Source organism: Trichosurus vulpecula, chromosome 4 (assembly GCF_011100635.1).
Source record: "Trichosurus vulpecula isolate mTriVul1 chromosome 4, mTriVul1.pri, whole genome shotgun sequence".
NCBI lineage: Eukaryota > Metazoa > Chordata > Mammalia > Diprotodontia > Phalangeridae > Trichosurus > Trichosurus vulpecula.
The window spans coordinates 156682820-156696890 of record NC_050576.1 but is presented as its reverse complement, the minus strand read 5'-3'; the positions used below and the strand labels follow the sequence as shown (position 1 = coordinate 156696890).

At 47.9% G+C, this 14071-nt stretch overlaps 1 protein-coding gene across 1 annotated transcript; it reads right to left on the bottom strand.

Annotated features, from left to right (window-relative positions):
* Nucleotides 1-5530: 5530 nt before the first annotated feature.
* Nucleotides 5531-13678, bottom strand: TAGLN2 (transgelin 2). The gene is made up of 5 exons (XM_036758021.1): nucleotides 13594-13678; nucleotides 7914-8115; nucleotides 7113-7287; nucleotides 6624-6726; nucleotides 5531-6465 (listed from the first exon to the last, which is right to left on the bottom strand). The coding sequence occupies exons 2-5, from the start codon at nucleotides 8091-8093 to the stop codon at nucleotides 6324-6326; spliced, it is 600 nt and encodes a 199-aa protein (XP_036613916.1). The 5' UTR covers nucleotides 8094-8115; nucleotides 13594-13678; the 3' UTR covers nucleotides 5531-6323.
* Nucleotides 13679-14071: the final 393 nt, after the last annotated feature.

Below are 14071 nucleotides of genomic sequence, written 5' to 3'. Positions count from 1 at the left end.
TAGTGGTCCAAAATAATTCCAAAAGACTTAATGATGAAAACAATGTTATCCACTTCCAGAGGGAGAAATGAGGAACTCCAAGAGCAAACTGAAATATAGTTTTCTCTCTTTATTTCTCTTGCTTCTTTTGCAATATGGCTAATATAGCAATATGTTTTACATGATTTCACGTATAGAACTGATATATTATTTGCCTTCTCAGTGGTTGGGGGATGGGTGGGAGGGAGAGAATTTGAAACTCAAAATTTTAAAAGAATGTTAAAAATAAATAAATAACTTTTTTCCCCTTTGGTGTAAAGGAATCTTATGACCAAAATGTTTTAGAACTATTGCTTTAGATTAGCTAGGAGGGGGGAATCTGTCCTCAGGAAGAGAGAGCTGATCATCTTGAGTTCGTCTCAAATCTAAGGACTCTGGATTGCTTCAATACAGACTGACAGGACATTGGGTTACTAAAATATGGGGATGCTAGGTTATTGTGATATAGGAATTATAGACTACTGTGCTATGGGCATTCACCAATAGGAAAACATTAGGAGAGAGTTCTTCCTGGATCCCAGCCCCAGGGTCATTTTGAGTGCCTCAACTTTAGATGAAGAATAACAACAGAAGGGAGATGAAGAAAAAACACTAAAAGATGTCTGAGATGTATCCTGGGGAAGGGAACATTGAGCTGGCTGGACTCAGAAGTATTTCCTTTGAGGATAGAGCTCAAGGAAAGGAACTGAAACTACAATAACTAACTGGCTTGGTTTATACCAGAGCTATAACTAGATGGAACAATGGCTTTGCTCCATGGTGCCAGATTTTGAGGACTCTTACCAAAAGCCAAACTCATTGTGGGTGTGGGGAAAGAGGTTAAAGGTCCACATATTAGAGAGTAACAGCAGGAGAGAAAGGAATCTCCTCCCATACCACTTCCTTACACACATGAGGTTATGACCTTTCTTCCACACCCTTAGCTTAACTGGCAAAGCCTACGTTCTTTGGAAAATGATTTTCCTACCATGGCTTTGGTGCTACCAGAGGCAAACATTGCCCTTACACTGCAGTATGAAGGAAAATTGGAACCAAATAGTTCTTCTTCCCTCAGACCCACCTCAACCCTAATACCACGGGTACCTCCTCCCCAAGCTGGCCAAGACAGGGTTGTAGAGCTGGAGACAGCTAGGAATCCTTTGATCTTAAAACTGATGCATTAGGTAATCTCCCATGGCCATAGCAGAAAGCATAGGATAGCCCCAAGACAAGGACCTGGGCTTGAGTAGGGCCTCAGCATCCTATTGAGTCTGGCTGAGGACCTGCCTTTGGAGTGGAATGGATAGGTGTGGTAACAAGGCTAGCACGAGGAGATTCACACAACAGGAAGTCCTCATGCCAGCCAAAATGGAATGGACTCTGGTATCATTCATAGGGTTAGAGGGAAGGTCAAATTGACATCATGGTTCCACTGCCATAAGCACCCATCCCCTCACACTGTGAGGATTCAAGCCCTTTCTGCTGAGCCTTCTCAAAGACTTAGAGGAGGAAGTAATACTCTCCCATCCTCACCTCCCTTCCCAAAATACCCCCTTCTACGACACTCTTCTCCCCCCCACACACACAGCCTAGCTTGTTGATGCTACCATAAGCTCCCCCTCTCATTGCTCTAGCAACCACAGGTGGAACCTACAAAGAAAGAGAAGAGGAAAAGGGAGATTTTAAATGAAAAGTTGTGGACCTTCCTCTGCCTCCAATGCCTTATGCCAGTGTCCCATTCCACTTTTAGTACCTCTTGTCCCAAGTCTCAAAATTTCTAGCTCCAGGTCTGTGTCAGATCAGAAGAAAAATTTCCTTACAGGGCTCCCTGGTGTCTATTAAAAAGAAGCAAGTATCAAAGAGAACAGTCCCATTGATAAGAACTCTGGTCCTAAATCCTGTATAGGAATCACAAGGGATTGGGAATTTGGAAGCATATATAAGGTATCGGTATTACTGGATCATTACTAAACTTCTCGCTGTGCATAGTTATGTACAATTCTAGATGTCTTCTGTCCGTATCTTTTTTGGCCTTCTTGTATCTATCCTGCTCCACCCTCTCTTTGAAGTTCAGTCTCTTCCCAATCCCTCCCTACGTCTATTCACAAGGCAGGAAATATCTGGGGCCAAGAGGCCTGATTCCAAGCTCTCCCTTAATTTATCACTCTCAAGAATTAGGAAGATGGCTTTTCTCTTAAGGAGAGCTATCCCTTGGGGAAAAATAAGTCACCAGAAAATGATGGAATGGAAATAGCTTGGGGAGATATAAAATTTCTACCCAAGAGCCTTTAGCACTGCAAAAACGGCATAAATACAAAGTAGGTCAGAATATTAGAAACAGGGTGGTTTGGGAGGAAAAGAGGGTAACAACACATGGCTCTGGGGAGAAGACTTCAGGAGTTCTGCACATGGGAGGAGCAAAGGGTTAGGCATGTACCAGGCCGAGATGGCCCAACTCTCAGTCAATATTTGCTGTAGGCAGGATTACCACACCTGAGTTGTGGGCTGGTTACAGCCTGCTCCTGACATTCATGCCTTTCTCAGGGAATGATAGGATTTGGAATTGGAATGGACCTTGGAGATAATCTAACCCTACACACTCTGTTTAAACTTTAAACTGGGGTTCTAATTTTTGGATTCATGAACTTCAAAAAATTTTTATAGTTGTATTACAACATAATTGTTTCCCTTTGTCATCCAACATATTCTATTCTGTACATTTAAAAATGTATTCCAAAATTTGTGGTAAGTTGAGAGTTTCCATTGTGGGAGTATTCTTTCTTGCCATAAATATGGGATTGCTCAGTTCTAATTAAAGTCAGAAAGACCTAGGTTCAAATCCTATCTTGAATATTTACTACCTTGGGCAAATCACTTAAATTCTCTGAAACCTAGAAACTAATATTTAAATGTTTCTATTTCTGTTTTATCTTACTCCTAGAAATATACTAAACCTTCCTTAGCTTTAATAAAATTATTTTCTTTTTTAAAAAAATTATTCCAAGAAGGGGTCCACAGACTTCCAAAGATGTCCATGGAAGAGATAACTGTATTGTGCTTTAAATACAAAGATTAAGAACCCCTGGTTTAATGTTTATAAAGAAAATGAGGTTCCATATCTGAAATGTTCCTCTCTTCCACCCTAACTCTACCCATTATCTGACTTTTAAGGTTTATCCCAAAAGTTTATAGGCTCCGGACATCTAAGTGGCTAGAGTCAGGAGGACCTGAATTTAAATCCAGCCTCAGAAACTTACTGTGTGACCCTAGGCACATCATTTAACCCTGATTGCCCCCAAAAAACTTTTTTTACAGGCTCATAAATCTAGTGCTGAAATGGACTTAAGAGGCCATCTGTTTGAATCATCAATTTTACAGAAGAAACTAACTGACTTACCCAAGGTCATAGATAGAGGAGAGATTTGAACCTGTGGACTCTCACTTGAGTTCTTTTCACCATACCACACATCCCATTTTGATCCCCCAGAACAAGTTACATTTTTCTGCTCCTCAAACCTTATGCAGCACTTGGTTGGCCCTTCTCGGGTATTGTTATCATGTCACTTTGTATTGTAGTTACTTACATGTATCACGCCTAGAGACATATGTAAATAGACATATAGAGAGAGGATGGAATGCACCAGACTTAATTTCAAATCCTACCACTAAAGCTCGCTCTCTGATCTTGTTTCTGTATGTATAAAATGGAGGGAGGCAGGGTACAGCGTGACTTAAATACCTGCCTTGAAGGGTTGTTGTAAGAAGAAGCACCTTGGAAACCTTGAGATGCTATACAAGCAATGAGTGAGCGATTAACAGTATCCTTCTATCTAGATCAGGGCTGTCCAAAATGCATGCTGTCTGCAGAGCGATTTATGCAGCCCACCTACAAGCATAGACATTTACATAAATGCTTTAGTAAATGAAGCTGAGCTACTGCAGAGCTCTCACTAAAATGGCAAATCAAAATAGATTGTCTATTGTTTCAATAAAAACGTAAGGGTGGACAGCCCTGAACTAGATTATAAGCTACATGAGGGCAAGTGTGGTCATTTATGTCTCCAATCCAGAGTGTGGTGTTCTGCACACAGAAGGCACTTAATAAATGTTTGTTGCAGACTGGGGCTTTCCCACACAAGAAATGAAGTTAATAGAGAGGTTCTGAGTACCACCTCCCAACCCCAAGCAGGCTTATTTTCCAGTTGATGCATGCCACTTTCTCTAGTAATAACTGGTATTTATACTATTATCACTTCCACATCATGGAGGTTAGAGGTGTGGCACCCCACCCTCTGAAAAATCTGTGTAAAAGTTTTTGGCCCTTCCTTTGTCTCAATTTTTTTTCTTTTATGGGGTGTTTACAGCATGTTATTGTAAAATTTGGGTTGACATACAATACTATACATATATTTTATGCATTTCTGAGTTTCTAAACTCTTTTTGTGTCTGCTGGCCTTTGCATGTCATCTGTGGCTTTCGCAAAACTCCCCTAAAATTCCCATTAAATTTCTTATTCCAACTTGCGACATATTGAAACTGAGACAGGGAAAGTTGCAGTGTGGAAGGGATAACCATGCTGTGCTTTAAAGTCATTTCATCTGAGCCTCATAAGTAAGTAGTAAAAATAATAGCTAAGATTTATGTGGCACTTTACGATTTACAATGTGCTTCAGACATATTGCTTCATTCAGTCTTCCCAGGAACCCTAGGAGGCAGGTGACATTATTTTCCCCAACTGACAGATGAGGAAACTAGGTTTCAGAGAATATAAGTGATTTGACCAAGGTCACAGAGCTAGTAAATATCCGAGATAGGATTTGAACCTAGGTCTTTCTGACTTTAAATCCAATATTGCATACACTATGTCATGCTGCCTCTCCGTATTTTATCCAGACACAACGGTTATTCCCCACCAAGGTCTTCCCACAGGATCTTCTTCCTAAATGCTGGGGTGGCCGTGTTTGAGGGCTGTGCGAGCCTATGGGAGTATAGAGAGGGTTCACCTGAGTCAGGGGCAGGTACATAGAGAAACATAGATCATTTGGCCCTACTTGGGAAGGAGGTCACTGCCTCCAGTGGAAAACAGTACAGCCTTCTCAATTCCACCTTAGTGGAGAAGAAAAGGACCAACAGACATGTCTGTCTGGGATTGTTCCCAGTGGCCCAAAGTCCTTGTTCTCCCACTCATCACAGTTCCTACCCCAGGGACAACTCAGAGGCAGGTCCTTGTTAATTCCCACCCTTATTCTAAGGTAGGGAGATATTCTAAGGGAAAGTAGAGGTGTGAGCATAGATGCATACAGTCTGGTTAGAGATGAAAATAAACTGAAGAGATTGTGCAGAGCAGTCCTTTCATTTTACAGATGAAGAAACAGGTCTGAAGATCCCCTCCCCTTCCAGAATTCATTTCCCTTGTCGCTGACTTAAGTTAATTCCATTTCTGACATGCACCCTTCTCCCCTTCTCCCTCCCATCTACATTATAGCTCCCTCAGACACAGCCAGGCTTCATCTTACAAAGACTGGGAATCTTTATTCAGATCAGCAAACTCACATTCCTCAAGTCTCAGACTTTGGGTGGGCCTTCTGAGGAAGAGGGGAAGGATGGAGGAGAGAGAAGGCAAGGCCAACCCACCTCCCTGGACATCCCCTCCGCCCCCCAACCCTGTCTCAGGCCACCGGGTAAAGAGGGGAATAGGCATAAGGGAATGCCAAGAAGGAAGGGACCAAGGGAAAAAGAAGGCCCTGCCAAGGAGAGGCCTACCCAGATGTATGGCTTTCAAAGTCCAGCTGTGGCCAGGACGGCAGCCACCATAGGTCCCTCCCTATAAATTAAGTCCCCACAGTGGCAAGGCTGGGGGGTGGGAGGAGCAGGAAGAACAACCTTGTGGAAGAGAAATTGGTCCCATGTTCAGCTCCTTTCAAGGCAGTGCCCTGAACCCCAGCTTAAAGAATGGCTATATGGGTGCAAGTTCCCAAATGAGAGGATGAGCCAGGGTGGGAGAATGAATAGGAATGTTGAAGGGGTCAGGTACCCCCCAGTTTTGGTCCAGAAGGGGAGATGGGGTGGTTGGTCCAGTTTTGCTGATTTGGGGGATGAGGAGTGTATTACGGCAAGTTCAAGGTGAAAAGCCACTGGCTCAGCACCTATAGGCACAACAGAAGTAGTGCCACTAGTGGGTAGGGAGTAGGGGGGAAAGAGGAAGAGTTGGGAACAGAAGGGGCTTGAGAGTTCCACGGGCTTCCTGGGAATGTCACTGCTAGAAATATATTAACCATTCAAGGGAGGGTAAAGAAGAGTGGTGATCAGAGGATCTGCCGCGGCATCCCATATCCAGTCATGCCTGCCTGAGATGCCCCACGGTTGGTGCCCATTTGCAGTCCAATGACATTCTTGCCCTCCTGCAGCTGGTTATCTGTAAAATTTCGGGGATTCTCCTTGGACTTCCTGGTGGTAGAAAAGACAGGGGTCAGCCACAAGGGAAATTCTGGGCAAGGGGGAAATCCAGAGATGTCAGAATAAATCCTGCCACCCTGTTGATGGAAGGGAAGTAGGCAAGAATTTTCCCACCCACGCTGGGGAGGGTGGAATGTCCCATTACTTACTTAGGGAACCAGTTAGGATCTCCAGAGAAGAACCCATCACCCCGAGCCACTGCCAGCCCACCCAAGTTCATCAGTGTCCGCTGCACGCAGGCCATATTCTTTCCTAGGAATGAGAAGGAAAGGCTGGAGATCTAGATAAAAGTCTCCCCAAAAATATTAGGAAGGAGAGACCATCCCATTGAATCTTTTACCCTTCTTCCCCAATCCCCTCCCACCATGACCCGGTCCTTCCTTCTTCTCTCTCCTTCAAAATGCTACCCTGCCCTTTAAATCCTTGCCCATCAGTAACCTGAATCTTCTTCCCAACCACAAAGCCACCATCCTTCAAAGCTGCTCTTGGGCCAGTATCTAGTCTCTGAGCTAAATTAGACCTGATCAAATCCCAGGAGATGTCCTAACCCCACCATGACCCTCCCACCACCGTCGCCACCACTACCACCACATCCAGCCTCCCCTTCCATCAGCCCATCCCCCGCCTTTGCTTCGAACCTTCCCAGAGGTCCACAGTTTGGAAGATATCAGTGGCATTGATGCCATAGCGCTCTGCTGCCTGCAGGAACTGAGAAATCTGTTCCATCTGTTTGAAGGCCATGCCTGAAGCCTGGATCTTCTTTACCGGGCCCTGGCCTTCAGGGTATAGCCCATTGATGAGCTCACACAGCACCTGGATGAAGGCAAGGCTTGGCATGAAAGGGAATCTAACCCACAGCAGACAGATGGGGCAGACCAATTTTCCTGGCCTGCCTTATCTTGGCCCATAATTGCCCCCTGGGGTCAGAAAAGGAGGAGGAGGTAGGACAGAAATGACACCCTGTATCCCCGGGGAAGACTCCAATAGTCTCCTTAGGAGCATCTAGCTGAATCTACCAAGATCAGTAGAGAAGAGCAGGAATTTCTTCTGTCTAAATAACACCCACCCAAGAACATGACAGCTCTCTAGCTCCCATCCTGGCATTCTACAAGTTTTCTTCTAGAACATTTGATCACTCTCACCCTATGCTCAATGGAGAGAGCAGAGTAGATCCCCCCTGAGAGTGAGGACCCACGTTCTCAGTTTCCTCTTCCATAGGGTAGCAGATTCCCAACTGGCGAACGTGGGCCCTCCCCTTCCTGGCTCCACCTTCATACTCTGTGCTACTAGAACCCTTCTGAACTCTTTCTATGCCCTCTGGGTATCAGGTGAGATACTGTTTATAAAGCAATTTATAAATCATAAGATGCTATAGAAATAGAGATTATATTTTTGTCTCCTCTCCCTGCTGATTCCATATCTTGAACCCCAGCTCTGACCGTGCCATCCTTGAGCCAGTTTTGGAAATTCTCTCGTCCAGGCTGGGGCCGCCCAACATCTCGGCGGCACTGTGTGGTGATCCACTGAATGAGGATCTGCTCCAGGTCAGCATCATACTGCTTCTCGATTTTCTGCTGTACCTCCCGGCTCAGTCCGTAAGCAGGTCCCCTGTTGGCCATTCTGAGACGGTGGTGCAGGTATCTGGGAGGAGACACCCCATACTCAAGTTAAGCAAAGGTACTGAGCCTTCTCTCTAGGGATCCTTCTGGCTCTGATCTAACTCAACTTCCTTACTTTAAATATGAGTAAACTGAGGCCCCGAGGAGAGAAAGACTTTCCTAAGGTCACACAGATATAGTTGATGATTCTAAGACTAGAATGAATTCCATTACACATTGTATTCCAGTAGAATATAAGCTCCCTGATGGCTGACACTATTTTCATTTTTGGTTTCTATCCCCAAAGCCTGGAATGCAGTAAATGCTTTTACTATTCCCTGCAGGGCAGAGGATATAACCCATACCCATATAACATCCTTCAAGGTGCATGGCTAATAGCATCTCACCGACAGGTGAGACACTGTAGACAAATGTACTACTGATTGGACAGTAATCAACTCTACTCATCCTAACCCAGGTCTCTCCTTCCCTTTTCTCTGTGTTGGGGAAAAGAACTCCGAACAATAGAGTAGGAAGCAATGGTAGTGGGGCCTGACTTGTATGACTGGGCAAAAAAGACTTGGGTAGAGTCAGCCAATAAATGTTTCCTGAGACATTACTATGTGCCTAGTTCCATGCTGGCCCCCGTGGGCAATGTAAGAGAAAACCCAGCCTTGAAGGATTAATTCATTCAAGTATTCAACTTGCATTTAAAAACAAAAACAAAATAGGCCTGGCCCTTGAGGAGCATACATTCTATTGAAGGAGCTTACTATTCACTGGAGAGGCAAGAGTCCACACATATGAAACAATCACAGCAAACTCTGCAATTTAGGTTTAATTGTGTGGTACTGATTCTTACAGGCTATTGGCATTCAGAAGATACATAGTGGGGTTAGGGTAGTCAAGAACCTCCTCATGGAACACGGAGGACTTGGGCTTGGCCTGGAAAAATAGGCAGCATTTAGATGGGTGGTAAGGATGGCTAGATGTTCTAGAAGGCAGTCCAGGTAGAGGGAATGGTACCAGGGAGAGTTTACAATTGTAAACTGCTCAAGGCTAGCAGACAGTAGGTTTATAGGAGGGGAATGGTCCCTCATCCCTCCTTTCTTGGGATTCTAGAATGGCATGGTTCTACAGAATCCAGGTGAGGGTAGTTTCCCTTAACTGGATGGGATGGATATGAAGGGACTGGAAGTGGGAAGAGGCATGAGTCAAAGGGATAGAAGGGAAAGTGGTTGGGTGGTTGCTTGTCTGCCAGCCTGAGCTAGAACCTCCATGCTGTGCCAAGGGGCTGCCTATCCTCACCCTCCCGCCCCCTGCCTTGGCCCAGTACCCAAATACCTGTCTAGGCAGGCCCAGTACAATCCTACTGCCCCATCTGGAAACTTGTTCAGCCTCCATCCCATGCCCACTCTCTCCTTCAGAATCCTCTATCCCCAGAATTAGAGGACAGATCTAGGACAGGGGTGGGGAACTGTGGCCTCGAGGCCACATGTGGCCCTGTAGGTCCTCAAGTACAGTCCTTTGTCTGAATCCAAACAGTCAAAGGGCTGCCCTTGAGGACCTAGAGGGCCACATGTGGCCTTGAGGCCGAAGGTTCTCCACCCCTGCTGTAGGGTTACGCTACAAAAGGCATTTGCCAGGGCAGCTGCCACTATCCAGGTGAAGGAACAAATGTGTGCTAAGAAATTGCCTCCTTTACTGCACTAGCTTCAAAAGCCCATAGACCAATCCTCAGAGGTGGGCAATCTACTACCCCCATCCTCCTACTCCAGCTTTCCCTAGTGGGATCCAACTGAGGAGTCTAAATTCATCATGGCAACATGGAAGGTAACCAGGGCACATACCTCTAGAAGCTTCCTCCCCCTTGAGATATGAGTGTGGTGAAGAGCCCCAGGGAATTATAAAGGCTTCTCTTCCCAAATAACCAGGGGCTCAGCCTCTTTTCACTATCTAAACCCTCCTTCCTTTCCCAGCTTATCAAGTTTTACAGTTTACTTCCTGCTTAGAAGGTTCTAAAATCAACTATTTTTAACTTCATTAACAAGCATCCTCCCTACCCCCAGTACACATACTCTTTCCCCCAGGAGAAAGCCAAGACAGTAAGACTGGTGAGAATGAATAACTTCTGGTCTGGGCCCTAACCTGACCTCCTCATCAACTGAGAGCAGAGAGGCTGGGAAAAGAGACGGAGCTGAGGAATCTGGTCAAGCCTTTTGGGGGACAAGGTTTGAAGAAGGAGACTGCGTTTTCCTTTCCTGATCCAAATGTCATTGTGCTTGCCAACCTTTCCTTGATAATGTGAGGGCTTTAAAAGAATGGTAGAGGAGGACGTAAGGGGAGAGGAAAATCCTAAGGTGGATCCCTTTTGAAGAGACGTAAGCATCCCAATCTTCCCAAGCCAAGTTCTGAGCCTCATCTCCTCCTATCAACTCAGTTTTGCATGCCTGGTCCTCAGATCAGCATCTTGTTCAGTGCTAAATGGCCCAGGGATCACCAGGGCACAGCCTAAGGGAAGAGTCAGGTAAGAGAATAATTAACCCAAGCACAGGGGGTGGGGAAAGAAGGGAAAGTAATGCCCAGCTAGACAGATCCTTTTAACCTCCCAGGGCTGAACCAGGCACAGAACTGTACCAAACTGCCCCTGAGAGGAGGAATTCAGAGGTACCACTTCCCCCACTGTCCTGGGCCTGGGCCACAGCTGGCAAAGGATGGGGGCTCCAGCTGCAATGTCTGCTATGTTCTGAAGCCCCAGCCACTCTGTGGTGCCAGAGCAGCAGGGAGGGGCCCTGGGAAGGAACTATCCTGGCCAACAGCTGTTCTTCCTCCCTTCTCCATCCTGGCTGAAGGGAGGAAGGAGGTATCACAGGCGTGAGCTGACAAGCTCCGGCTGGGCTGTTAAGGGTGAAGAGGCCCACCCTGGCAGCAAACCCCTTGGACTGCCCCTCCTACCTTGGATGGGAAAAGAGTGGGTTTCTGCCCAGAGGGGAGGACATGCTGATTACAAAGTCGGTGTGGGGTCCTCAGAGATGCCTAAACCACAGTAGACATGGAAAGCCAGCAGCTGGATAGCTCAGGAATATGGAAAGGCAGTTAAGAGGAAGGGAGGGGGCAGATCTGAACACTAAAACTACTCTGAGATGCACAAGGAGGGACGGTGTATGGGAGTGGGAGGTAAAGGGAAAAAGGTAGGACCTCAAGCCTGACCCAGGAAGGCTGACGAGAACCCGATCCTACTCTCCAGGTTACTAAGAGCTGGAGGAATAGGGAAAAGGGATGCCCCTGTTACCCTCAAATTACTAGATTCAAGCCCAACCTCAGAATAAACCAAGGGCCTATGCTGTTCTCCTTGTGTCCCTCAGCCCCAATCTCAGGTGAAGAGGAAAAGCCTTTCTGAAGGCCAAGGAGGAAGAAGGGTGAGTCAGTTTCCCAGACCATGCTGAAAGGAACCATAGAAGGAAGGAATGGGAATCTGCTCACAGGGTAAAGGGATAAGAGGAGCAGGAAGAAGGAGGGGAGATGGGAAGGCAGTATGGGTCTGATTACAGTGTCCCCCACGGGGCAGCCCCCCCCCCCAGTGGAGAAAGCTAGAGATACACAAACAGGAAGCCACAAGGCCTGGGTGGGAGGAGGGTGTGCTGGGGTGGAGAAGGGAGGGGGGGCAAGAGGAGGTCAGGCGGGGGTTGTTGCTATGGGTTTTGTATACTAAACATAGTACAAGGGGCTAGGTGGGGGCGCCAGGCAGGGCACAAAGACGATCCCTCCCAGACAGAAAAAGGGTGAGAAGGCTCTGAGAACAGTCTGGAGTAAGGAGGAGGTGGCACCACCACCCTGAGGAGCATTTACTAGCTAGGGTCACCTCAGAACAAGCAGGGAGATTTTTCCATAGGCCCCCAAGGCCAGTGAGCTGGGGGAAAGAGTCCTACGACTCTTTCTACTGGAGGTACTAGCATTCAGGGCTAGTACCCATATGTACAAAAGAAAAATCCCAGAGGGGTAAATGAGGTCAGGATCTAGCCCTGAGGGAACAGGAAGGCAGAGGCAGGATGGGGGCGAGGGGGAAGGAAGACAAAGAGGATTTGTTGGTTCTGGGGTCCAGAGGGCCCTCCAGGTTCTGCTCCACCCCAACATCTCCACTCCCTTCCCATTCATCAGAAGACAGGAATGGGAAACTCAAGGCTGTATGTACTAGGGAGTTGTGAGGGAAAATCCATAATGCCCCTCCCACACACAAATCCCACCACTACTCTTTCCAGCTAGGAACCAGCAAATCAAAGAATCAAGAAGCACCTATTAAGCACCTGTGGTGTACCAGGCAATGCACTGTGCACCCCTAGTCCAGTTTCCAGATGGGTATCTCTCCAGATTGTTTGTAAGAATAGGGAGGGAGCTATTTCAGCCCCTCCAACTAAGATACATCCAGCTTCATTCCCACCCCAATCCCAAATCTAAATCTGTGGCCTCCTGGCCTTCTATACTCTTCCATTCCCATCTCTACAGGAGGGGTGCTAATCCCGCTCTTGCCTAGCACGTCTGGCCCCCTGCCTTCCCTAATCCTTACCTTCTCGCCCCCCCCACCCCAACCACACCCTGGCCGTTACTGAAAGATGACTCACCCGCCGCCAGGGTGACGCAGTGGTCTGGGCAGCCAGCCCGCCCAACAGCCACGGCCAGAGGCTTTCCCAGCAGCAGGGGGCATGGGGGTGGGGAAGGGGCAGACCCCCTCCCCCCCAACCCAAGGCCATGGGAGCCAGACCGGTCGGGCTGCAACCAGGGATCCTCAGTATGGAGGGAGCCCACCCCCTCCAGCCCCCAATAATTCTGGAGGGATGGGATCAAAGTGCTGACCCTGCTCTTAATACGAAGACAATGAGGTTACTGAGGCAACCCAGGTACTATAGTCCTAACCCCAGTGCCTCTGAGGAACGGAGCACCGGCATAGGGACGTCCCTGTTGGGAGGCCTGAATCAGGCAGTGCCATGCTCCAGAGAAAAGTTGGCAAGAAGAAAGTCAGCCATGAGTTTGGAGAACAGAGGACAGCACTCCACACGTGTGCCACGCACGAATAGAGAAGTGAGAAGTGCATCAGGGGAAAACCTAAGTGCCTGAGGTCAAGGAAAGCCAAGAGGGCAGTCTCAAGGAGGGCACTAACGGGTTGGCACGGGAAAGGACCCGGTACTTATACGGTCCTTTCCCGTGCCAGCCCCACATCTTCCCCCTCCTCCTTTCTCAAAGTCGCGACCACCGCTTCGCCCAGATCTCTCCTGTTGCCCGGCGAGGGGGGCACGGATTCCAAGTTTTCTGGACCCCGCGAAGCCTAAGCGCAGCGCACAGAGCAAGGGCCGCCGCCCCTGCCCCACCTGCCTAGCTAGCCTAGCGCAGAACCAAGCCAGAGGACGGGCGGGGCACTACAGGGCACGGAGGGGACCCTGAGTCCCGCTCTCAGTGACCCACAGCGCAGCCACCCAAGGCTTCCCAGTTCTGCCCTCTCCCCTCCCCCCCTGCCCTCCGCGCTCACCTTTACCGCGAGGCGGTGGATGGAGAGCGGAGCGGGCTGGGGCGCGGCGCGCAGTGAGTGGCACTGGACTTCCCGAGGCGGGGGGTTTTCAGGCAGATCCCGCCTCGGCCAAGGGGCGGGCCTGGGGCGGAGCCACGGGCGAGGACTTAAAGGCACAGGGCAGGGAAGGCAACGGGGAGCTATGTTGAGTTCTGGGACTCTTGGGAGGTACCCCCTTCAGATTCCATTAGCAAGCCCAGAGATTTGGAGCTAGCTGGGAAACTTCGGAGCTGAGTGATTAAATATTGGGTGTAAGTCCTGCCACCCCTTATGTATACGTATCGATAAGTGGAATAAATAGGGAAACTGAGGCACACTCCAAGACAACTCTCTCTTCCTCCTCCCCCTCCATTATGCAGAATGGGGATAGAAATAAGTTCTGATTGGGAAGAAGATAGTAAAATCGTGGACTTTGGAATGATCAGGGATCTTAGAAATC